General features: G+C 38.2%; 2 protein-coding genes across 10 annotated transcripts in view; one reads left to right on the top strand and one right to left on the bottom strand.

Moving 5' to 3' along the window:
* mcoln3b (mucolipin TRP cation channel 3b) overlaps positions 1-8,791 on the top strand; it is a 48,953-nt gene extending 40,162 nt beyond the window's left edge. For 2 of the 4 annotated variants that reach the window (XM_062028195.1, XM_062028194.1), the window contains exons 6-14: positions 1,290-1,386; positions 1,634-1,733; positions 1,823-1,956; positions 3,384-3,533; positions 3,615-3,716; positions 4,230-4,352; positions 4,471-4,677; positions 4,776-4,903; positions 7,584-8,791. In XM_062028195.1, coding sequence (XP_061884179.1) covers positions 1,290-1,386; positions 1,634-1,733; positions 1,823-1,956; positions 3,384-3,533; positions 3,615-3,716; positions 4,230-4,352; positions 4,471-4,677; positions 4,776-4,903; positions 7,584-7,623 — 1,081 coding nt within the window. In that variant the 3' untranslated portion in view covers positions 7,624-8,791. Of the gene's footprint in view, positions 1-1,289; positions 1,387-1,633; positions 1,734-1,822; positions 1,957-3,383; positions 3,534-3,614; positions 3,717-4,229; positions 4,353-4,418; positions 4,678-4,775; positions 4,904-7,583 lie in introns of those variants that run through there. The other 2 variants (XM_062028196.1, XM_062028197.1) reach the window with 2 other exon arrangements.
* The window catches only part of LOC133635237 (G-protein-signaling modulator 2-like), a 37,576-nt gene continuing 18,582 nt past the window's right edge, over positions 7,869-26,862 (bottom strand). For 2 of the 6 annotated variants that reach the window (XM_062028192.1, XM_062028189.1), the window contains exons 2-16: positions 23,623-23,844; positions 20,826-20,961; positions 20,461-20,600; positions 20,019-20,142; positions 19,107-19,222; positions 16,253-16,408; positions 15,488-15,596; positions 15,083-15,236; positions 14,850-14,914; positions 14,580-14,762; positions 12,452-12,614; positions 11,853-12,038; positions 11,667-11,782; positions 8,521-8,543; positions 7,869-8,441 (exon numbers count right to left, since the gene is read on the bottom strand). In XM_062028192.1, coding sequence (XP_061884176.1) covers positions 8,258-8,441; positions 8,521-8,543; positions 11,667-11,782; positions 11,853-12,038; positions 12,452-12,614; positions 14,580-14,762; positions 14,850-14,914; positions 15,083-15,236; positions 15,488-15,596; positions 16,253-16,408; positions 19,107-19,222; positions 20,019-20,142; positions 20,461-20,600; positions 20,826-20,961; positions 23,623-23,843 — 2,076 coding nt within the window. In that variant the 5' untranslated portion in view covers position 23,844 and the 3' untranslated portion in view covers positions 7,869-8,257. Of the gene's footprint in view, positions 8,544-11,666; positions 11,783-11,852; positions 12,039-12,451; positions 12,615-14,579; positions 14,763-14,849; positions 14,915-15,082; positions 15,237-15,487; positions 15,597-16,252; positions 16,409-19,106; positions 19,223-20,018; positions 20,143-20,460; positions 20,601-20,825; positions 20,962-23,622; positions 23,845-26,862 lie in introns of all 6 variants that reach the window. The other 4 variants (XM_062028191.1, XR_009822038.1, XM_062028190.1 and 1 more) reach the window with 4 other exon arrangements.

Here is a 26,862-nt window from a genome sequence, read left to right as displayed (position 1 = left end):
TCTTCATGTCTTTATAATGATTGTGAACAATTGGCAAAATTCTAAAAAAATGTGCAGTTCCTCTTTTAGGACTTTTATGTGTCGTGTGGCTTTAAGGATGTGTGATGGATGGATGGAAGATTGATTGTCCCTAGAGGGTTATTTGAGTATGACAGCAAAATAATTTTGCTAGGTGTCAGCACTTTGATAAAAAAGTGACAACACTATACTAAATTCAAGAAATAACTCCTACAAAGTGGCGTCTGTGTGGCTTTCCTACCTTTCACCTTATTGTCACCTTTGCTAGCAAGAGTCTTCAATAAAAAGCAAAAGTGAGTTATATGTATTTATTAACATTGTTTTTTGCATGCAAAACTAATTATTCTCTGTGAGAGTCTTTGCTCGTGGAGGGTTCTCCTGAGTCGATGAAGACCTAAGATCTTCCTTGAGTCCGGTGTACAGGGTTGAGCAAGTTTTTATTGACATAAACAGGTTCGAATTGCTTTCCAGCAGTCTCTGTCTCGTATATGTGTGTGTGTCTCTCTCTCTCTCTGGCTTCAACTCCCCCCACGTGTCTCGCTCCGGCTGCTGCTAATAAGGGCGACAGGTGATTAGATAATCAGCCGCAGCTGGACAATCTACTCACCTGCCGCTGGCTTCGAGGCCGGGCCATACACACCCCATTCCTGCAGGAGGCGCGCCAACCACGCCCTCCTCCACATTCTCTATAAAGCAGGGCTATTCAACAAGATTGTTCTTGAGGTCACATTTCCAGAAAGCTAAGAACCGGGTGGCCGGACTTCTTCCTTCACTATTATTCTTATTATAAGAAGCAGTATCCTCCCTAGTAAACATTTGTTTTCTGTCTTTCTTTTCTCAGAGTTACACATTTCAGAAAAAAGTAGCTGTGCTATACAAAATAAAAGCTTAAAAGGTCAATGCAAGGATCTGCCAATGTGTTGACACAAGTCCAAGTTCCTCTGTACTACAGGAGCGCTCCAGTGTTGCAAAAATGTTTGTCTAGTTTTGAAATGAAACCGGGGGCAGGTCTGGTGTCATTCCCAGGTCAAATTTGGCCTGTGGGCCACCAGTTGAATAAATGTGCTATAAAATGTTTTTTTGTCTAAATATTATTTAATGTCTGTACAGATTTTACTTATTTCATGTTCGGTTTTCATACATGTCGGTCTTCGTCGGACAGTTTTGGAACAGATTACTGTACTGACGAAAACATAGCTACTATTGTATTTTTCTGTCTGGTTTGATGGGAGAAATCTCACTTCATGTACTGCACATGCTGTGTTTTCCAGGATGCTGTCTGTCAAGATCACCTTCGTTCTCAAAGCCATCAATTTACAGACAGTTAGACACCGAGAGCTGCCAGACTGCTACGACTTCAACGTCATTGTGTGTCATACGTACCTTCCTGCTATTTACATACTTAATATTAGTTCTAAGACCTGTTGAATGAATGTACATTCACCAAAAAACAGCTTAATTTCACCTATGAGACTGAATATTCAGTAAGAGCTGTATTGAAAATAGGCTATACTTATCCTATTACTTTCAGAATATATGGATTATTTGGTTGTCGTCTGCACTGCTGCTATTTGTGCATACCTATTATTTATGGATTCAATTGTCTGCTTACCAGATCACTTTCAACAACCAAGTCCACAGCGGCAGGATAAAAGTGGACCTGGAAAATGATGTAGAGATCAATGAATGCAGAGATTGGAAAGTAACAGGAGCTGGTATGTTTGCTGTGCTGGCCTTTTATGAATGATTTATATTTGTGCTTCCTTTTTAGGTCAGACTTATTATCATTTCTTTGTTTTGTCAGTTGCTAAAAGCATATACCTGACCCTGCTGTTCGACTGCCTCATCATCATAACATGCATCACCTCCTGCGCTCTCTGCATGCGCTCTGTGTTCAATGGGATACAACTGCAGCTTGTAAGTCAACTACAACACCTGGTAAGAATATGGAATGACCAGACTTTGAGGACGGTCATTCAGTAGTTTAATTTTGTAGAAAAATAAACATAACAGACATGACACAAAACTATGGACAATTCAAATGGCAATTTTCTGGCTTAAAGAAACACCAAACAAAATCAAGAATATAAATTGTGGTAGTCAGTAATAGTTTCTTTTTTTTTTTTAGATCAAGGAGAGTGAAAACATAATGGAATCAATTATTTATGACGAAAAATAATGTAATCACCCTGTAAATTTTTATTTCTAAGGATAACACCTGCATCAGATTAAATCTGTTCAATACTAGTCTGCAGTTAAAAAGGAGTGTTCACACTTTGGAGAGCTGGTGCATTCAGGCGGAGTGACATGAATTATGGCTCTAACACGTGAGATGTCAATTAAAACAAAGGAGAGGATTATCAAACCTCTCAAGATACCTTCTTGAAACTTGAGTCACCGTTTGTGACCAAATTGTAAGAAACCGCCTAAAAAAAAGGGATTTCTACAGAAAAGCTAAAAAAAAGAAAAAAGCAGTCATTAACATCTATACTAAACAGGCAAAAACAAGTTCACAATGGGCTACCGAAAAACAATTGTGGACTATGGATGACTGGATAAAAGTCAAATCTGCATTGGGAAAGGTGATGATGCTGGAACGTTTGTTTGAATGAGATTTATCAAGACGACTGCCTGAAGAAAACATGCGCCTTTCCACAGTCATTGATGATATGGGGCTGCATGTCAGTTGATGGCACTGGGGAGATGGCTGCCATTACATCTTTAATAAATGCACAAGTTTACATGGACATTTTGGACTCTTTTCTTATTTCATCAATCAAAAGGATGTTTGGGGATGATGATATGATATTTCAAGATGATAATACATTTTGCCATAGAGCAAAAACTGCAAAATACTCCCCTGAAGAAAGATACATAAGGTCAACGTCATGGCCTGCAGATAGTGCGGATCTCGATATAAATGAAGATCTGTGGTGGAAATTAGAGTACTGTTTGTCACTTGTGCATGCCTCAGAAAAACCAGAGGAGGTGCAAAAAGTATTAGTGGTGTGTTGTTAGTAGTTTTTGGTTGATTGCATAATTTGCCTTCAGAATTGAGTGATTCTATATGTTATTCCATATTTAACTGTCACCGACTACCACAATTTATATTGTTGATTTCTTTTAGTGTCTCTCCAAGCCAGAGAGTTTCCATTTGAAACAACAATTGTTTGTTTCACATCGGTTATCTGCTTTTTTTTTTTTTACTACAAAGTTAAACCTCTGAATGACCGTCCTCTTAGTCTGGTCATTCCATAATTTTTGCCAGGGGTTGCATATTGTTTGCTTTGAAATAAGGAAACTTTTCAATGTTTTTTTTTTTACAGCCTTTTAGGTTGACTGTGTTTATGTTTTGTTGTGAACAGGAGTACACACACTACTACAGGAAGCTCGGTGGTAAAGATGTCCCTTGGTCTGACAGACTGGAATTTATCAATGGCTGGTATATCCTAATTATTGCCAGTGACCTGTTAACCATTACTGGCTCTATTCTGAAGATCGATATTCAAACCAAGGTATTATACTAATGTAATTACTCAAGTGCTTTGAAATGTATCACAAATATTATTTAACATTGAACTTTATTTTAATTTTAGGTTCTGACAAGCTACGACATATGCAGCATATTTCTTGGTCTAGGCACCATGTTTGTTTGGATTGGGGTCATCCGCTACATGGGCTACTTTCGCAAGTACAACGTAAGAGCTTGTATTTCTATGGATGTTCTCATTCATCCAGGTCATCGTATTCTCAGAGCATTCAATCGATCGCAAATGGACTGGTGGGCTAGTCTTAGAAGACGTTTTGCCTCTCATCCAAGTAGGCTTCATCAGTTCATGCTCATAGACTTAGATTGGTCAGATCTAGTCGAGCTTGTCAGTACAGTAGGTTTGGTTGTATTTTCGCCTCATTCCTGTGAGAATCCTGAAGAATTAAGGAGTGGTACGATTAGCTGCAGTGTGCTCAAACAACCACCAGGTAGCATCTGTGAGAAGATGCTATTGTTTCATCTCTTTTCCTTTTTGGACTAATAAGTTTTAGGTGGGTAGTGCATTCTTCACACATTCTTCACTCACACTTTCAGTGAGGGATGAGGCAAAAACTAACCCAGAAGTACAGTTTGTAGTTATAATATAGCCTCTTTATAAATTGTATAAACAAATGACTCACCAGTCTTGTTACATTCCTGATTACTGTGTGCTCTTTTCCAGATCCTCATCCTGACTCTCAGGGCGGCTTTTCCAAATGTAATTCGTTTCATCTGCTGTGCTGGAATAATCTACCTGAGCTACTGCTTGTGTGGCTGGATTGTCCTTGGCCCGTATCACGAAAAGGTAAGGCTGTTTTAAATTCAAGAAAAATCACAACACAGGCATTCATTATTTTGCTTTTCAAATAAGGTTCTGCTATTCCTGGTTGCCAATGTTACATTTTTGATTTCACCCCCCAAAGTTCCGGACTTTGAACACAGTGTCCGAGTGTCTCTTCTCGTTGATCAACGGAGATGACATGTTTCCCACCTTTAAAAACATGAAGCAGAAGAGCAACCTGATTTGGATTTTTAGCAGAGTCTACCTCTATACCTTTGTCTCGCTTTTCATCTACATGATCCTCAGCCTGTTCATCACAATCATAACAGACACCTACGACACCATCAAGGTAATATTTCCTGTCGTCCAGCTTATCAGTTGTCCCAAGAAACGCTCCATCTTTCAAAATAATTCATCCCAAAACCATACGGACTTTGTGATTTGCAGCAACAACAGCAAAGTGGTATCCCGACATCAGAGCTCCATCGATTTCTATCGGAGTGTAAAGATCTCCCAAACTCTGGAGTCTACAGACTTGACAAGAACAGCTGCTTCTTGCACAGCTGCATGAACAAGTAAGTCAAATACAGTTTAGATTTTTACCTAAAAGCACCATGCAACCACAGGGATCATTGTGTTTTTAAATGAATGTGCTACCTAGTCAACAACCTGTATGCAGGATGGAGAGGACGTCAACATCTAACATTTTCTCTACTGTACAGTAGTAGGTTAACTTACGAGCACAAACTCATAACTCAAAACACTCTGATCACAAAGCAGCCCCACCGATTGAAATGTATAATGATAAAATTACGCCGCGTTTGGCCTTCCCAAAACGCCGCCGTTTTGACAAGTAATATGCTTTTTAAAAAGAAGAACAAACGTTTAGCAAAGAAAGATTGTTTGAAAAATATTACAATAGTATATACTACAAACAACCACAGCAGTTTTATGAAACAATGTACTATTGTTCAGCATTTACCTGATGCGGTGTGTCCTTTGTCCAGTGTTGCAAAGTCTGTGTATTATTCACTTTTTCACGGTGGGGCATGTCGGCTGATGGCGTGACCCCAGGATACAGAGACAGAATGCGGAGTGCAGGTCAAATAATTAATTTTTTTTACTAAGATAGCATAAAACAGCAGGGACAAAAGGCTAGTGCAAGGCACGTTGTGGCAGCAGAGTTACTCATGCACTGATGAAAGGAAATCGGCCGGCTCTGGCAAGGAGCAACACATGAACCTATATAGACTTGTTAAAATAGAAAACTGGTGTGCTTGTAGGACACACAACTGGTATTGAAGGTGCAGCAAAACAAGGAGTTCAACAGGAAGTACAACCAAAAAAAGGGCACCAGGACAATAAATAATGCAGAATGCAGGAAAACACCTAACAAAGTCCATACTGTCATGTGAAATCATGACAGACTTGTTTTTAAAGAGCTGGTTGCTTGTTTTTCTTGTGACATCTGGCAACACTCTTTCTGTCATGTAACAATAGGAACTAGGAAATCACTGTTTATGTTCCACATGGATGTATTCGAGTGATGGACTTGAGAAATCCGAGTTGACAACAAAGAATATGTATGTCTGTCTACCAAAGGCAATGCTCGACTATCCAGTTTGTAGTCAGGACTAAAAAGAACAAATTGAAAAAGGTCAAACGGAGCATCTGCAGCTTCTCAATATTTTCATGGATAAATATCCGACGTTTGGACGTTTTGGCTGCAGCTTGTGTGATGCCAGCCGACCAGCCAGGTAGAATGCTAACAGGTCGGACATATTTGTAATTGTTTGTTTCTCTGATTCGGTCTTCCACTTCCTCTCCTTAGTCCTAACTTCCATAGTTCTGATGGTTGGATGGCAGGATTGTGTCAATCTCTGAGCGGCATTCAAACGCGCCCATCACCTGAATCAAAGCTTGTTTATGTGTAACAATTTATTAATTTTTTATTGCTCAAACTGCACAACTCTGTTAAAAATATTTCAACCAAGTGTGGAAATGCTTGCAACTTAAAGCATAATAAAAAGCTGAGTCAAATTACTCATAAATTAAGGTAGCACTGTATTTCAGTGTGCGAGTTATGTCTGTTTTCCTACAGTAGCTTTGATCACACAGACCTAACAAGTCCTGCACAGTTCATACATTTATTTATTCATTCCCTTTGCTCTGAACTAACTAAGCTACAGGTTGTTGATTATGCAGGTTGACTGTTATGGAGACTAAAGTTGAATAATGAAACACAGATAAATGTGAGACGAAAGTAAATCTTTAAACTTTAGATGAACCCACTAATCTCGCATTATGTCAAATTCTAAAATCATTTATTAATCCACATCTAACTTGTTGGTTGTCCAATAACCTACTTACAGTTTACAACCTTGTCAAATGATATGAAAGCATGTGTTAATTACAATTATACTTGATTTAACACATAAACCTTAGGCTTTTGTCAGGCTGGTTAGAAGAATAAGTACTGCATAAAAAGGGAATCATAAATAACTGACGAAAAATACATTTACATGCAACTATGTTGTTAAACTTAAGTAATAATAAATAATATATACAGTACAGGCCAAAAGTTTGGACACACCTTCTCATTCACAACATAACTGATGGTACCAACCCCATTGATAAAGCAAGAAATTCCACTAATCAACCCTGATAAGGCACACCTGTGAAATTAAAACCATTTCAGGTGACTTCCTCTTGAAGCTCATCGAGATAATGTCAAGAGTGTGCAAAGCAGTAATCAGAGCAAAGGGTGGCTATTTTGAAGAACAGAGAATATAAAACATGTTTTCAGTTATTTCACCTTTTTTTGTTCATTCATAGTTTTGATGCCTTCAGTGACAATCTACAATGTAAATAGTCAAGAAAATACAGAAAACACATTGAATGAGGGGTGTCCAACCTTTTCGCATGTACTGTATGTTTTTTGACTAAAAATTAAGGTGCCAATGAAAATACAGTTTAGTCATATTTTTTGCGCTTACAAAACTTCTCTATGACTTTACCTCCATATTTTGTCTATTTGTTTGAGATTGTCATTACTGCCACAAGTGGTGGAAAAGTGTATTACAACTGAGTACTGCTGCGGCCCATATGGACCACAGCTGAGAAACAGATATTTTTCTGGCAGCACAACAATGGGCCCCGGCCATATGGTTAATTAAGAAACACTGCACTAGTGCATTGCCTGTAACAATCATGGTGGCAATAGTCGGCTCTAAACCATTTTGTTTCTCATTTTAGGTGCAGGGACCATCATGAGAGGTTGACTTCGGAGGCATAGTGTGTACATGTTGTCGAAACATATACCGGTAATTAATTGCAAAATTATATTTTAAAAAAAAAGAAGAAAATAAGCAGAAGGGTTGTAAAATCAGCATAAAACCTATTAGCATGAGAAATGTATTTGATGTGATTTCAGATATATGCATTATTCCACTCTTAAAACCAGAGATATGTGTTTCATACATAATGTCATTTTGAATGCAAAGATTTGCACTTAAGGAATCAAGGGTGAAAACATTGGCATGTAATTATTTTATTTTTTGATTGTTCTTCTGAGAGATTGTGAGTGTAACATTCTAAACATATTTTCCTTTTACCACGTGAGCAGTCTTATTTCAAATAAGACCATCTCAAATATGTTGGCAATTACGTGTGCAGTACATGCTGAAAGAGTTCATTCTTTCAAAGGATAAATCAAGACCGTTTCGCCAAATGATTTGTACCTGGGGAAGCAGTGAATGTAGTTAAAAGGCAAGGATGTTCTTGTACAGTAAGTACATCATCTTTTTTCTATGTAGGCCTTGTGAATGGCATAACAGAGAGGCACTACCAAATATGATTGATGTGAATCTTCCGGTCAACTTCCAGCGTGGAAGCTTTATTTTCCTGATCCATACAATTACTAAGTTGTATTACTCCTCAATTAAAGAGTGAGTGGGATAAAAAAATAGTTTAAAAAAAAGATGAATAGTTCCAGTTTGAATCCTAAAATAAAAAAAAATGCAATATATAGTAGTTCCTTCCATTCCATCAGTCCGGTTTAGACTGAGTGACGTCAGATGGAGGCAGGACCCGCTGTTCCTCCATCCTGTTTGCCTGAGAACGCAAGATGAGACTAAAGAAATCATCATCTGGGACAGTCATTCCTCGTGTGGCAGAAGGTGGAGCAGCGCACCTCTGGTCATTCAGTCTGGAGCCCTTGAATAATGAGGCAGAAAAGTTATTAAAAGCAGCTGATGGTTATTGAAACAGTCCGTATGAAGGCAGTCGTAATAGAACATCCACATTTACTTAACAGGTTCATCTCAGTGAACTAATGTACATTTATTGCAGTAGTTTATTTCAAAAGGGAAACTTTACTACACAGTACACACATATTATGTATTATTACTGACTTAATCATTTTAATGATTATTAAGCATCACAACTTACGTATGCCAGAAAATGTGAATATTGTAAGCTGCTGCTGCTGTGACACTTTAACCTTTCCGAGTCTTTAAATGGTGACATTAGCCCTTGTGAAAGTTTAAAGGCCTACTGAAACCCACTACTACCGACCACGCATTCTGATAGTTTATATATCAATGATGAAATCTTAACATTGCAACACATGCCAATACGACCGGGTTAGATTAGTAAAGTGCAATTTTAAATTTCCCGCAAAATATTCTGCTGAAAACGTCTCGGTATGATGACGTTTGCGCGTGACGTCACGGATTGTGCGGACATATTGGGTAACCATTGTGGCCAGCTATTAAGTCGTCTGTTTTCATCGCAAAATTCCACAGTATTCTGGACATCTGTGTTGGTGAATCTTTTGCAATTTGTTTAATGAACAATGAAGACAGCAAAGAAGAAAGCTGTAGGTGGGATCGGTGTATTAGCGGCTGGCTGCAGCAACACAACCAGGAGGACTTTGAGTTGGATAGCAGACGCGCTACTGTGAGTACGGAGCTTTGGCTTCCAAACATTTGATCGCTTGCCCGTACGTGCGTGCCGCTATGTGCAGGTCACGTACGTAACTTTGGGGAAATATATGTGCTGTATGAACTTTACAGAGGTGAACGGTACTTTGGGCTGTGGGATTGAGTGTGTTGTGCAGGTGTTTGAGTTGTATTGGTGGGTTATATGGACGGGAGGGGGGAGGTGTTTGTTATGCAGGATTAATTTGTGGCATATTAAATATAAGCCTGGTTGTGTTGTGGCTAATAGAGTATATATATGTCTTGTGTTTATTTACTGTTTTAGTCATTCCCAGCTGAATATCAGGTCCCACCCGCCTCTCACAACATCTTCCCTATCTGAATCGCTTCCACTGCCCTCCAGTCCTTCACTTTCACTTTCCTCATCCTCGCTCAAATTAATGGGGTAATCGTCGCTTTCTCGGTCCGAATTGCTCTCGCTGCTGTTGGCCATGATTGTAAACAATGTGCAGATGTGAGGAGCTCCACAACCTGCGACGTCACGCTACTTCCGGTACAGGCAAGGCTTTTTTATCAGCGACCAAAAGTTGCGAACTTTATCATCGATGTTCTCTACTAAATCCTTTCAGCAAAAATATGGCAATATTGCGAAATGATCAAGTATGACACATAGAATGGACCTGCTATCCCGTTTAAATAAGAACATTTCATTTCAGTAGGCCTTTAAGATTGACTATACACACTTACTCTTAGCATCCAAAAGGGACCCACTTATGAATAAGTCAGCAATATATAAGTTTTATACGTCAAACTTTTAACAACTTATATCCATCTATCCATATTGTTTTTTAAATTACAATCAAAATCAATGCAATTGTATAAGACAAGTTTCTAAGAAAAACTCTCTGGATAAATTTGTGACCTGTAACCTTCAACCTGAACAATCATATCGCATAACAAACATACGTAATACCCATTTTGAGCCTTAAGGGTGCACAAGGGTTAGTCTGAATTGAACTTCTAAAATAAATGAAACTTATGTACAAACCCTGTTTCCATATGAGTTGGGAAATTGTGTTAGATGTAAATATAAACGGAATACAATGATTTGCAAATCCTTTTCAACCCATATTCAATTGAATGCACTACAAAGACAAGATATTTGATGTTCAAACTCATAAACATTTTTTTTTTTGGCAAATAATAATCAACTTAGAATTTCATGGCTGCAACACGTGCCAAAGTAGTTGGGAAAGGGCATGTTCACCACTGTGTTACATGGCCTTTCCTTTTAACAACACTCAGTAAACGTTTGGGAACTGAGGAGACACATTTTTTAAGCTTCTCAGGTGGAATTCTTTCCCATTCTTGCTTGATGTACAGCTTAAGTTGTTCAACAGTCCGGGGGACTCCATTGTGGTATTTTAGGCTTCATAATGCGCCACACATTTTCAATGGGAGACAGGTCTGGACTACAGGCAGGCCAGTCTAGTACCCGCACTCTTTTACTATGAAGCCACGTTGATGTAACACGTGAAGCCGACGGCGTTTCTGGGTGTTGTTGATGAACAGTTTTTGCCTTGCATAGGAGAGTTTTAACTTGCACTTACAGATGTAGCGACCAACTGTAGTTACTGACAGTTTCTGAAGTGTTCCTGAGCCCATGTGGGGATATCCTTTACACACTGATGTTGCTTGTTGATGCAGTACAGCCTGAGGGATCGAAGGTCACGGGCTTAGCTGCTTACGTGCAGTGTTTTCTCCAGATTCTCTGAAACCTTTGATGATATTACGGATCGTAGATGGTGAAATCCCTAAATTCCTTGCAATAGCTGGTTGAGAAAGGTTTTTCTTAAACTGTTCAACAATTTGCTCACGCATTTGTTGACAAAGTGGTGACCCTCGCCCCATCCTTGTTTGTGAATGACTGAGCATTTCATGGAATCTACTTTTATACCCAATCATGGCACCCACCTGTTCCCAATTTGCCTGTTCACCTGTGGGATGTTCCAAATAAGTGTTTGATGAGCATTCCTCAACTTTATCAGTATTTATTGCCACCTTTCCCAACTTCTTTGTCACGTGTTGCTGGCATCAAATTCTAAAGTTAATGATTATTTGCACAAAAAAAATTGTTTATCAGTTTGAACATCAAATATGTTGTCTTTGTAGCATATTCAACTGAATATGGGTTGAAAATGATTTGCAAATCATTGTATTCCGTTTATATTTACATCTATCACAATTTCACAACTCATATGGAAACGGGGTTTGTACGATATGCTAGTTAAGATTTTCCTATAACTAAATTTAGGAAAGATTTTCCTAAAACTAAACTCTGATTAGACAGTAATCACAAAGTGAATAAATTAAGAAAAAATAGGTTTGTTTTGCTCACCTGGCACTTGACTAGCATGTCAAAGAAGACGTCATCCCCCTCAGGCTGCTCAGTGCTGGGCTCCATGCAGTTGTACTGGGATTGTATGTGAGCTGGATCTGGACTGGAAATATGGGCTGGAAGGAGCAGACAGAACAAACATTAGCAACAGGGTGTACAGATTTACCATAGTTAGTTTGTCGTCACCTTGAACGGGGGCTTGGTTTTCGCTGGAGGTGGAGGGTGTACTGGGCGGGTTGCAGGTGCTGAGTCTCAAGCCAGGAAAATGGCTCAGGCTTACTCGCTGGTCGTCCAGCCGACGGGCTTGGGAGCTGGCCAGCAGCTCCAGGAAATGACCAGGATCCTGCAATGGCGCTTCGCCGTCCAGTATAGCTGGACACACAATAGGCAACAGTACACACATTACAATGATTCATACTTGTTTTTGCCAGTTGTCATGCAACAAAAGAGGATAAATACTGAACAAATACATAGAAAATGCAGATCATTTTCAAGCAAGCCATGAATATCTGATTGCTGGCTTGAAAAGTGGGCATTCAAGGCTCCATTTATCTGGTTCTCGTACCAAATATGTTGTGTAGGTCAAATGTTGAGGACAAGTCTGAATATTCTGCATTCACACCATAATCAGGGGGGTTACAGATGGAAAGCACCAACACATTTTTAATGTCACTACTGAATAAAGTTGAATTTAACGTTGAAGCCAACAGGTTATTATGGTGTGACGTCAGGTCAAGTTTAGTATGGTGTGAGCACAGACGTACAAACACGGGGGGCAGACTTACATTTCCTTCCAGCTACAACAGGGGTGGACGAGGGAGAGGAGCTGGCGGGCTGATGGTTCAAACCATCTATAAGAGAGCACCTTTGGTCGTCCATTCGGTTGCCCTGGAAACGAGAGAGGAGGTCGAAAAAGCTATCCTCCCCAATTGTGTCATGTGACACTTGCTACAGGAAACAAAAACAAAAAAATCAGCAAACAGACTTGCATATTTTTGTTAGTTTGTTCTTTAACAATCGATGACTATATTTAAGGCATGTAATGATATGAACATTTCATATCACAGTTATTGTGACCAAAATCATCACGATTATCTTATATTATTATTGTGGTTTTGTTGAATGTGCTCAAAAAGTACTTACCGTATACACACAGTGAAATATTTTGACCAAGTTATTAAAAAATAAAATAAATAGACAATGTCTATTTCTTATGCTTCACTCATAGCGTTTCAGTGTTAGTATCTTATCTGTTTGAATGGCTAAGCTTTTATGGTTTAGAATATTGGTTTGACTGTGGCACTTTAAGATGTATTTAAATAAAACGCGCATAACAAATAAAATATATTATTATTATGACTTATTTCTGGCGGGTGTGGAGAAGTCCTACTCTGTTCAGCGGTCCTTCAACGCCCCATAAAAACTCCTCTGCTGATCACTCTGTTATAAGAAAACACAGCTTATAGGTGCAATGTGCACAATTAAATAGTTTAGTTGCTCAGACAGCAATGTGTTTGTATAAGTTTAGATTAGGGTATGCCGTTTCTTGATTTGGAAAGACGTAAATGTCTCTCATTTACATGTTACCATTAAAGCTAGAGCTGGCGCTTGTCAGTCTGTGAGTTTTTAAAATGCAGTAATCAATCTCAGTTTTTCCTATAATTTTAAATAAAAAAAACAGTAATAGTATCCGTCAGGAGTTTTATCATTATTGCCATTTATCATTACATTCCTAAATTGTACCATAAACATCTAACAAGGAATGGGTACCTTTCACATTTGAATCACTGTATTAACAATTCCGGTACTTGGGAATCGATGCCAGTACTTAACGGTACCAATTTTCAGTATTATTGTGTGTATTTTAAATTAGTTAATAAATGTTAATTGTTTAATAATAAAATCTATTTTTTTTAATTGAACACAATTACCATGTTTTACACTTCTGTCTCATTTGCAAGGACTCTACTGTATTATATTATATAGTAGACTTTGCATGCAGTTGCAATTCCAAGACGTTAGATGGCAGTTGTGTATAGGCTACTGTGTGTTGCCTTAATCAGGAAGTGTCTTTGCCATTAAGCTGAATGTGCCAGTCTTTTCTTTTGTTGAGCCCTATGAAGTGTTTAAACTGCAAGTATTGTATTTATAACACACCAGCTGTTTGATTGTAGCGTGCGTCTTAGTTGTAGTTTTCATTACCAAATTTAGACACGTTGAAATCGGCATGTAAAATCGCTAATGCCAATCGGTAGCATGTCTATAGCAAATCCAATATAAATTAGCATCGAACGAGCACATTTAGAAAAGTGGAGTCTTACTGCACTTTTGAGCGCCTTCTTTTTGCTTCGTTGGCATGGAAAATTGTAACATTACCTAGAGGCAGTCCGGCTAAGTCCGCTCTGAGTGCTTGGCTGCTTGTTTCCCGGCCAAGTGCTTGAGCTGGTGCCGAATGTTAAATGCTATGATGACTGATTTATTTTTATGAATGAAATAAATAAATGAACTGAACTGAACAGATGCTGTAATCAGACGTGAAGGTATTGAAATATGGCACCGTTTGATTTTCCATGAATTGATATCCGGTAGTACTGACACACTTCAGTCGGTACCTATAAAAGTACCAAATTTGGTACCCATCTCTTCATCTAATATTATATAATATATACTATTTAAGAGTTAGTAAACAGTAAATAAGCATTGTATGTGCCTTTTATTAGTCTACTTATTTTTTTTATGAGAACAGTTAATTGTAATTTTCAAGGGGCTGTTTAAACCAGACCAGGAAGTGGAATACAATGGTTCCAGCTCTTTTGAATGCGAGCGCCCAATAGGGAGCAGCCTATTAGTTGTAAACACCTTTACCTACACTCATCATGCATTGGCAGTGCAAGCTGCTGCATGGAAAAGTACCTGGGAAGACTTTGGCGGGTCCAAATCAGGCACTGAGAGGTCTGAGGCACTGTCATGCTGCTCTTTGGGAGATTTGTTGCTCTTCCGTTTTTTACTTTTTAGTCGGTGAAAAAGAAAAAGTTTAGTGGAAGCCTTGATGGTGTTACTTTTTGATGACCTGGAGAGTTTATCTTCCTCCCAGTCCTGCAAAAATTACAAGGGATATCAATAAACTTCCAAATACTCAAGATGTAAATTTGCATGACAAAATGTGATAACATTCTTACACACCTGACTTAATGATGAATTTGGACTTAGATCTGCACTACCTTCCTTCTTTAATGGAGACTTTGTTCCTGTAACACACATGAAACAAATCCTATGTAAGTCTAAATAACTTCAAAGTCACTAATAAAGAGTGTAACGAGTGTTTTTAGCCAAACATGAGGTAAACATTGGAAAGTTTCTTCAATGAGTAAAATGAAAGCAGCTCTTTGATGCAGGACAGGATGTAAAATATTTACCTGACATGTTGAGGTAACTCTGATGGCTAACTGAATGTGCAGAGCTGTTAGTTTTGCTGAAGATGTTGGAATAGATGCTGGACTTTAGGCCTACAACCAGCCGGAGGTCAGACAAATTCATCCGCGCCGTCGCCTCACCACTTTTGTCTTCTGTCTAAATAAAGCGCAGGCAACGATATTGATCATAAAGTCAAGGCAATCATAGATAGAGAATATAAAAACTTGTGTTGGTCCACAATTTACAGAAGTATACTTTGTTGTGGAATGAATAAAAACAAGTTTTAAAATATATTTCTTAACAGGGAAGCTAATAACTTATAGCTGCATTTGAGTGTTGTTTCCCCACAAACCAGTAGATGGGGATGTTGCTGCCCTCTGTTACACAAAAAAGCAGTAATTACTCACTTCTTTGGCAATTTCCAGATGTTTTTCAGCAAAGTGCATAGCTTGCTCGTGGTTCCCTAGGGCAGTGTGGGCATTTCCTAGACTCCAGTAGGCCCTTCCTTCCCCAATTCTGGAGAAAAAAAAACAGAGGAAAGAAGCTTAAAAATGAGATTATGTAAGACAGGGATATGTCTTGGTCAGCGTTCTAACTAGGGAGGGGAGAATACTCTTACTGTATATGACCACCATTACCAGTGTATATATTGAGTGGTTATACATTACATTTAATAAAATGATGTCCTTGTGTCCAGACGTCAATAACAGTAAAAAGCACATTTAGACTTAGACTTACACTTCCTTTTTATTGTCATTCAAATTTGAACTTTACAGTACAGATAAGAACGAACTTTCGTTGCATTAGCTCATGGTAGTGCAGGATAAAAAAGCAATAAGGTGCAGATATAAATAAATACATTACTGTACAGATAAATATATTGCACTTTTGCATATGCATCCAGGTTTATGGATGTATGTTATATTGTCTTTACATTCCGGCGAGTTAATCCATTTTTGGGGGGAATTGAGGGGATTTACACTACACTGTTTACTTTTGACAGGACAACAACATAAAGAGATGCTCATTACAAGTAATTTTAGTAAAATCTTTATTAATGTCAATATAAAACAAATCAAAACAGCAGCTTGAGTGATGTTTCAAGTGTTACAGAAAAGCAGGAGGAATGTAAAACACTGTGCTTCATGTTGTTGATGGTGTTGGGTGTTTACCTGTCATTGAGGTCTTGAGCAATGACCAGATGTTTGAGGTGATAATCAATGGCTCTCTCGTAGTCCTGAAGTAGTGTGTAGGTGTTACCCAGACTGTAACAGGCCTGGGCCTCCACCGCCTTGTCCTTCAAAAGCCTGGCTAGCTGCAGAGTCCTCCTGAGGGCAAACCGGAGGAGGTCAAAGAATGTCTCAGATGGGTGCAGTGGAATGAAAGGTATCTCATTCTTTTTTCCCCTTTTGTTAGCTTCTCCTTCAAGGAATTATTTAGTAGATAAATTATATTTGTACATACCTGTGGGAAATAAATTGTTTTGTAGGCTACAAAACTGTATGAACCTGCCATTTTTAGGCGTATTTAAGTGTAACATCATGCATTTCACTTGAATGTGTAAATATGACTCCAATTGAGGTTGTGTTTGGTCTGCAGTAGGATTTTGAATTCATCACCAAAGTTGGTGGGTAACTATAGCACAAACTATTTACAAAAGGGTGGTTGTTGAAAAAAACATTGATTCGAATCGCAATTCTTATTTACTCAGATTCTAAATTGGTTCATAATTTTCCAAAATTGACAAAAAAATAATTTAAGAATACATTTTTTAAAAGACGTTTTTTCCCCCCCACGCTTACTCACTGCGCGTGCACGTCAGCAGCCAAGAGAAGCTTTTGTAGCCTGTAACCTGTTTTGAAAAGGTTTTATGATTTTTATAACAAATAATATCTTGCCACAATCGTGTTGAATCGAAAATTGATTCCGAATCGAATTGTCACCACACTAATTGGAATCGAAATTAATTGTGAGTTGTTGTAAGATTCACATCCCTACTAGTTGCAAATCACAAACAAATATTTTTTAAATGATAATAATGTGTTTGACTTATGTACAGTGTCTGAGCTATATCAGCACTTAGTTCAAACAGACAGACAATAAGAATTAATGTCTGTGAAGGTGACAAGACAACTAGAATGCGTGTTTTTTATTATGATTGCTGTAATTTACGGACTATAAACTGCAACTTTTTCCCCACGATTTAAACACAGCGCTTTATATATTGCTGTGGCTAATTCATAGATTTTCCGGATTCAAAAGCCGCCAATACATTTTGCCTTGTCACGTCAGACCAATGAAATTGCCGAACGAGTCACGGTGGACCAATGCAACTGTTCAGGTTAAATCAAACGCACTCACACAATCATTCAGTCAGCCACTTAGCGCGTTATGGACTCACCCTCAACACGGAGAAGACATGTCGAAAAGCACAAGACGCATCCCCAAAGCCTAAGATAACTGACCTGGCCATTGAAAAAGAAAACACCCACCCCACAGAACGGAAATCCGTGAAAGAGAAAACAAGGCGGAGAAAACGCCGGATGATGCAACCCTGAGTCCTCTCAACCCTGACGCTGAAGAAGAGGACCGCAGCGGGCTAAGCACGCAGGAGGAGGAAAAAGACAGCGAACGCTACTTACTGTATGCCAATTTACAGGCACAGTCTTTTGTTAAATTTGTGAATGAACAGAAGCGTCTGTGTAAATATTTCATGTTTCAATGTGTACACTTGTGACTGACAGACATCCATGGTCAATATATGTACAAAATAAAATTTGTCCAAAATTCTATAGCCTGAATAGTACGGTACACTAAAATCCGTATTGCGATATATATTCGAGCCTTCTGCGATAACGATATACACCACGATATATTATTTGTTATAAAAATGATAATAGAACTGTTTCAAAATAGGCTACAAAGGCTCCTAATTTAGCTGCTGACATATGCAATAACATATTGCATCATATCTGGTTATATTATTTTCTCAAAACTAATTATATATACTTGTTAATTTACATTTAATATCTGGTTACTTTTTGTTTTAACATGTTCTATCTGCACTTGTGTCAAAAGTAATAAGCACTTATTCTTCTGTTGTTTGGATACTTTAAATGAGTTTTGGGCAATACTACAAATTTGGGTATCAATCCAATACCAATAATATCTGGTTACTTTTTGTTTTAACATGTTCTATCTGCACTTGTGTCAAAAGTAATAAGCACTTATTCTTCTGTTGTTTGGATACTTTAAATTAGTTTTGGGCAATACTACAAATTTGGGTATCAATCCAATACCAAGTAGTTACAGGGGCAGTATTAGCCATATATATGCTAATACTGATACTTAAAATGTTCAAGATGATCAAATTATCACATTTGATCAACGCAGGTTGGCGATGTAACACTACCAATTAAATATTAAAATGATTTCCTGCTATTGGCTCTGAATAAATCCTTTGGTTTTTGTCCTTGAAGTCCTCCTGTTTCCAGGGACTTATTTCCTGAGTGTATAAACAATAAGAATAAATGAAAAAATAATTTTTGATAACAAAAAAATATCGCTTAACCACTGTGGTATCGATCTGATACTATACTACTTGGTATCGTTACTGTTGATATTTGTATTGATTCGCCCACCTTGTTTACATTTAAGAGCTTTAGCTTGCGGTTAGCTTATACTCCTACGGTGTGTAGTAGTATAGCATGTTCAGCTATTCCTAATACTTGTAAGAAACGTAGTTCATTTGCCGCCATGGAGGCGATGATTGCTGACTTAGAAGTGGCTTCGCAATGTGGAGGAACATTAGCCGCAAGCTAGAATGCTACGTTGCGTTGAGGATGCGTTCGTTTGCTTGTCACTGTCATCTTTGTGGGACATAGCTAGAATGTGTCATCAACATGCATTATCAAAATATACAATAGTATTAAAAGCTCTATTCTAGGCCAAATTTATATAATTGATATCGGATATTGTCTATATCGCGCATCCCTATGATAGACAAAAAAAAAAAGGTTAACTTACTTGTAATGACCAGCTGCCACTTCAAATTGGCTGAGGAAGATGTGAGCGTTACCAAGGTTACAGTGTGCCCTCCTCTCAGCAGACTTGTCCCCAAACTCTTTAGCAACGAGAAGGCGCTGCCAAACAAACACATATAATTGTAAACACTACTTCATTCAAAACCAGGTCTAATATTCGCCAAGTAGGCAAGAAAAGAAACAAAGCAGCCTTAACCATCGTGGTAGGACAACATTGGACAGCATTGTATATGATAGCAAAATCAGAACCACACTGTGTGCATATTCTCAGAAGCTGTTGAACACCAGCACTGTATGGGCTAAAACTGACCAAAATCATCTGCATACATTAGGTGATTAATTACAAAATCCTGCCTTGGCGCACACCATTGCTCACATGGAAGGGATCAGATATTACATGTTGCCATCTTGCTCTCATCGTTTGAGGCTATTATCAATCAATCAATCAATCAATGTTTATTTATATAGCCCTAAATCACAAGTGTCTCAAAGGGCTGTACAGGCCACAACGACATCCTCGGTACAGAGCCCACATGCGGGCAAGGAAAACTCACTCCAGTGGGACGTCAATGTGAATGACTATGAGAAACCTTGGAGAGGACCGCATATGTGGGTAACCCCCCCCCCCCCTCTAGGGGAGACCGAAAGCAATGGATGTCGAGTGGGTCTGACATAATATTGTGAAAGTCCCCGTTTGAATAAAAAAGATTCATTTCAGTAGGCCTTTAATATCTCGATACACCTCACATTTAGACCATTTAAAAAATAATTTTTTATCGTTAAACCGATCAAGTTCTTTACAAGCATCAATAAATCACATGATCATTGTGGAATTTTGCCTGTTTAAAAAATTAAAAAAAGTCCATTAGTGCAAAAATACATAAAATTAACTTACCTTTTCATGCGCTACAACAGCAGTTTCAAAGTCCCCCAGTAGATAATAGGTGTTACCAAGGTTCCCATAAGTGCGACCCTGGGCTGCACGATCTCCCAACTCCTTCACAAGACACAGGTTTGCTCTAAAATAGCAACCAAGAGATGTTTATTTACCCTCTGGAATACATTTGGAAGTGGGAAGCATTTTAGAAATATTTTCCAAATATTTCCATGAGTGTTCTGTGCAGTGTTAAGCATTTAGGCAATTAAAAACAGAGTTCTTCTGTTTACGTTAAAGTTATTCAACAAACACAGCACATGTGTAATTTAAAACAAAGTATTTGGCATCTTCTTGAAAGTACTTTCAATGTATTACAAACGGGCAGTTTTACATCTGCGTCACTCTCATGCAACTCTTCACTTGTACACTAGATTATTCATTAAACAAGGTACCAACTTACTCATAGTACTGTGCAGCTTTCCTCAGGGCTATCCTGGCTTCCTCTGGAAACTCTCCCGGCTCTGTCCCCGACCAACAGATGCTTTTGCCCTTGGCGTGGTAAACGTTCCCAAAATTATATAGTGCTCGGGCCTGCCCAACCTACAACATGCACAACAGATTTTCACGGATGGAAACCACAGTGACCAGCGCTGTAATAATATACTTAAAAATACACTGACAGTAATACCTGCTTATATGCAGCAAACTAGGGCAACAGTGGTATTGAATGTTGACCCGTCGTTTGAATATAAATTAATTTGGCTTTTGTAGTACGGTAAATGTTGTAACATATGCTTATAAGTTTTTAGAAGTCATAGAACCCACCTTATCACACATAGCTCTTGTAATGTCTAAATGTCTTTGGCAACAAACCACCGCTTCATTGTATCTTCCTAAAAGCTTTAGCGTGTTCCCAAGGTTGCCGCTGGCTTTGGCCTCACCAACTTCATCCCCAATCGTCCTAAAAGAAATGACCCACCCAGTGATCAATAACAATGGAATTAAGTGTGTAACATAAATGTGATTATAAATTATTTCTGTTCTTTTGTGTAAAAAAAAAAAAGTAGCAAGAAAAAGCATTTCATAGCTAGGGATGCAACGATTAGAGATTTTAACTGTACAATTATAGTCTGAGTAATAATCACGGTTTCACAAGTATCACGATTATTATTATTATTTACTGTCCGAAATAATCAAATAACACAACAGTACAAAATAATAAATATAAACAAAATGTCTCTTTCTCTTTCAATTAAATAAAAGTAACCTCTGCTCTGTAAACATCATGATGTTATGTTAGTGTTCTACACTAGCTATAGGGCTGCAACAACTAATCGATTAAATCGATTATTAAAATAGTTGCCGATTAATTTAGTCATGGATTCGTTAGATCTATGCTATGCGCATGCACAGTTTTATTAATTTTTTATTTTATTTTTCATAAACCTTTATTTATAAACTGCAACATTTACAAACAACTGAGAAACAATAATCAAAATAAGTATGGTGCCAGTATGCTGTTTTTTTTCAATAAAATACTGGATAGGATAGAAATGTAGTTTGTCTCTTTTATCCGATTATTAATCGAAGTAATAATCAACAGATTAATCGATTATCAAATTAATCGTTAGTTGCAGCCCTAACTAGCTATATTTACCTACAAAGTATACGGTTTATTAAACAGACAGGAAAAAGCAAGCAATCTCTAACAATAAATAGAGACCATGTTGCTGTTTGTTTACACTAAACTGACTCAACGCTAAGCTACTGATTTTAAGTGACACTTTTATATTCAACCCCATTCTTCATAAAGCCACTAACATAATTCAACTCTATTATGTCTCAGCTTTACTTTGGCATTTGCTACTCTCAAGGTTCCCTATTTTTTGGGTGGGACCAGATCGCTGCTTTGTCCTGCTGCCTTTTTTTAACCTAATGTTGCATACTAGCGTGTCTCTCGGTAGGTGTCTATAAGAAAACTTACACCACTGGTGTAAGTTTTTGTTTTTGTTCCATGCAGGTTATGCTGCAAATAACGTACAAAACATAATGTCTATGGGCCCACATGTACAGTATCAATGTTAATGTAAATGTTAGTGTACATATGGAACCAAATGGACCCCAAAAGGGTCCATTACTATCTATCATTTAGTTGGAAACACCCTACAACTCCTTCTGGGGGCCCCCACACCCCACTGTATGTATTTATTTTAGTTTGCCTATTCTTTGGCGCACCCCTACAATGTTATACTGTGTATTTTCTCTGCCTACAGTACCGGTAAATACAAACAGCAGCTTTCTAGATCTTGACAAAAAAGTACAATGACGTGTGTGTTGTTTGGGGACAGTTAATAATAGTTATATGCAGTAAAACTTTTCGTGAACTCAACTCACCTTACTGTGTTTTCTTAAATTTGTGTTGGACGTTTAGATGTAATGTGATTTTGCTTCCTGGCTTCGATGACCCTCCCTACACTGCAAAAACTGAAATCTAAGTAAGATTAAATATCTCAAATAAGGGTGATATTTGCTTATTTTCTGTCTGATAAGATAATTATTCTCACTAAGCAGATTTTATGTTAGTGTTTTACTTGTTTTAAGGGTTTTGGTCCTAAATGATCTCAGTAAGATATTACAGCTTGTTGCTGAGATTTTATGACCTAGATTGAGTAAAACATGCTTGGAACTAGAATATCAACTGTTGCAAAGCTGTGTCATCAACACTCAAGTATAAAACTACTTTTGTAAAGTAATAATTTCTTATTTCAAGTATGTAAAAAAAGATCATGACTTTGACACAATTGTCTCATATTAAAACAGATGACAGCCAAATTAAGATTAAGATTAAGATTAAAGTACCAATGATTGTCACACACACACTAGATGTGGTGAAATTTGTCCTCTGCATTTGACCCATCCCCTTGGGGAGCAGTGGGCAGCAGCGGCGCCGCGCCCGGGAATCATTTTGGTGATTTAACCCCCAACTCCAACCCTTGATGCTGAGTGCCTGGACTTTGCTGTTTTATTTTTAATGAAACAATAGAAAATACATACTCATACAGTAGTACAGTTGTTATTAGTGAGAATATACTTATTTTAAGGTATTTTTGGGTTCATTGAGGTTAGCTAATTTTACTTGTTTTGGAAAGTCTTGACAAGCCAAATGTTCTTGTTCTATTGGCAGATAATTTTGTTTAGTTCAAATAAAATACCCCTTTTTTTATTTTTTTTCCTTGTTTTTGAACAGTGACTTTTTGCAGTGTATCTTGCCTCTGATTGGCCAGTCCGTAATGTTTCGCCCTAACCTTAGCCAATCATGACACATAATTTGGAAACCAACCAATCACACTACTGGGTAATTGTAGTCAAGCTACGTAGCGTTGCTACTTGTAGCGAGCTACCGCCCAACACTGTCCGTTTATAGTGGGTGAGGAGGACTGAAGCACACAGTGTAAAATAATTGTGATATCAAGTAATTGTTGCATCCCTAGTCACAGATAAACCAAAAATTATAAACTTTACAGTAAATGTACAACACTTCGCTTTGTGTTGCATCCACACAAAACCGTTCTGAAAATTCTAACAAAGAACAATTAAAAAACTGAACTGTTTAACTTCCTACCTTGTAAGCGTGAGATCATGCCGGTGGTACTCCAAGGCTTTGTTAAATTCCTGCAGGTGAAAGTAAGCATTGCCAAGCTGGCTGTAGATGGCGCTGAGGATTTGGAGGTCCTCGGTTCCAACCTGGATGGCTGACTCAAAGAAAGACACACCAGCACGATAATTGCCGGCCTTACAGAGTCGTTCACCTTCCAGGGCCAGGTCCAGACAGGACGACTCCATCCTGCAGAGCAGCAAGACACACATAAGGAATGTAAGTGAAATTCAGTATATTTCCAGAGGTATGAAGTGTTTCAACAAATCTCACAGTTGACTTATAACATCAGTAAGTCGTATTCATTCAGTCATTCATTGGAGTCATAATAAGTGAGCTTGGCCCTATCCTAGTTGACTTTGGACGAGAGGAGAGGCACACCCTGGGTGGCTCGCCAGCATAGACGTCATTGAGTTTATTTTAGGGTGGCTTTAGCCCCCATAAAAAGTTCCAAAGCCCCCCTATAATTATATATATTTTTTTCGTGTAACAAATTAGTACAGGCAAAAACAAACCCGCAAAAACATAAGTTGAACATGCCAAAATAAATAATAGCCCTACAAGTTATTATTCGTTCAAAATCATCGTGCATCTCTGTTCAGCAAAGTTTAGGCTTCTGAATTTGGAAGAGTATTTTTCTTTTTTTTAATCAAAAAAAAGGTTTATTAGCAGCCATTTTTTACACTATCAAATGGTAACTTGATGTATGTACTGTATTTTTCAGACCATAAGGCGCACTGGATTGTAGGCGCACTGTCAATGACCGGGTCATTCGGGTCTATTTTCATACACAAGGTTCACCTGATTAAAAGGCGCATTACATTTTTCCAATTGCTTACACACTAAATTTTACATTTTCACACAGTTAACAAAAGTCTACACACAGTAAACAAAACCAGTGTGCAGATTTGCCTAGTAGGCATAGACTATGCTTCACAGTTTTTGCAAAATATTAAACAATACTTTACACACACTTTTCATCTTGCACATGTGATGTGGATGAGATACTATGGCCTGTTCCAGCTAGACGGGCAGGTGATGATTAGAATCAGTAACTGAGGTTTTTGAGTACGTTCTTTCATAGAGTTGCTGTTGCCCAAGTCTGCACATGTAGCCTATATTCTATGCTGTTATTTTTATTTATCTCAAGATTTTTTTTCAAACCTTTTTATTTGTCTCAGATTTTAATTTGTACTGCATGTCATTGTTGACTACTGTGATAGGTTACTTTACCTGACTGTGGTAAAAATACATATTTTCAGTTTGCAGCATCATTGTTGAGCATTTCTTGAAAAGATTACAGGATATTTTTACTTTCTCTTTAGGTCATTATGTATAGGCCCACCTCAAAGTAAACAATGACGATTGCTATGGATTTGCCAATATATCTTTTCAAGTTACAGTAATCATTCATCACATATGCTAAAACGGTCAGGTAAAATGCCCCAAACATGTGATTTCTATAGTAAAATAGGGGATTTTACAAATGTGTTTTGTATTTATCGCTGTTCTGGGTAACTCACTCCAATAGTGTCTTATCAATTGAAGTCTGTGTGAGTGAGATGACAATAAAACTGCATTTTTACAAATGCTTGCTTTATTTTGATGAATGAGCATAGGTTTTGACCGAAATGTGTCAATTTGCAAATAATCTAGGAATTAAGAAAATGTAATGTTGTGTTTGGAAAAGTGTGTAAATCCTTTTGAAAAAAGACACACAGTTAGTACAATTGAGTGTAAGCAAATGGAATTTTTTTTAAAAAAATGTGTCATATTATCATTGGTTTTTTTATTGAATAGGCATCAACCTGCAGTCCACACGCATCGTTTGTGTGTGACTTCCATCTACTGGTCACACTTATCATTACACCTTGTATCACATAAAATCAGTCAGTTAGCACAACCAGAAATAATACTTAGACAATTAGTATAATTGGGTTATAAGGCGCTCTGTCAATTTGTGAGAAAATTCAAGGATTTTAATTGTGCCCTTTAGTCCATAAAATATGGTAATTGTTAATTGTGTCAGTCTACTTAAGTTTACATTTGTTTAAGGGGACGCTACTGATAATAGAATAAGCCTTGGCGTACCATGCCATTTTAACAGCAGCAACGTGAACAAAACTCTTTGTATACTATAATTATATAATAAGTAAATGTAGTATGTATGTAAGCAGAATTGGAAGCTGAAGTGACACTTTCAAAATAAAAAGTTGAAATAAAAGTGTCCGCATAAATACTAACCTATAAAGCTCTCATGGGCCACATACAATGGTATGTATGGCCTGTTGGCCTTGACACATTTTTTAAACAATAAAACCAATTTCAATAACATGAATTCATGCTAATATTCAAGAATGTAATCTTGTATTTTTATGTTTTTAAAAAGAACCCAAAAAAATTGGTAAGAAAAACCCAAAGATAATTTGATTATATGAAATAGTTAAAATAGTCTCAAACATTAAATCAACATAATTTGCAACACAAAAACCAGTTCACAAAAGTAACTTTGATGAACAATACCTAGTCTGAAGTTTTAAAGTGCACTTAAAATTTAAGAATATCCATCCATCTTCCTCCGCTTATCCGAGGTCGGGTCGCGGGGGCAGCAGCCTAAGCAGGGAAGCCCAGACTTCCCTCTCCCCAGCCACTTCGTCCAGCTCTTCCCGGGGGATCCCGAGGCGTTCCCAGGCCAACCGGGAGACATAGTCTTCCCAACGTGTCCTGGGTCTTCCCCGTGGCCTCTTACCGGTCAGACGTGCCCTAAACACCTCCCTAGAGAGGCGTTCGGGTGGCATACTGACCAGATGCCCGAACCACCTCATCTGGCTCCTCTCGATGTGGAGGAGCAGTGGTTTTACTTTGAGCTCCTCCCGGATGACAGAGCTTCTCACCCTATCTCTAAGGGAGAGACCCGCCACCCGGCGGAGGAAACTCATTTCGGCCGCTTGTACCCGTGATCTTGTCCTTTCGGTCATAACCCAAAGCTCATGACCATAGGTGAGGATGGGAACGTAGATCGACCGGTAGATTGAGAGCTTTGCCTTGCGGCTCAGCTCCTTCTTCACCACAACAGACCGATACAGCGTCCGCATTACTGAAGACGCCGCACCGATCCGCCTGTCGATCTCACGATCCACTCTTCCCTCACTCGTGAACAAGACTCCGAGGTACTTGAACTCCTCCACTTGGGGCAAGATCTCCTCC

This window comes from Entelurus aequoreus, linkage group LG19 (genome assembly GCF_033978785.1).
Source record: "Entelurus aequoreus isolate RoL-2023_Sb linkage group LG19, RoL_Eaeq_v1.1, whole genome shotgun sequence".
Classification (NCBI taxonomy): domain Eukaryota; kingdom Metazoa; phylum Chordata; class Actinopteri; order Syngnathiformes; family Syngnathidae; genus Entelurus; species Entelurus aequoreus.
This window is presented reverse-complemented; position numbering and strand designations above follow the sequence as displayed.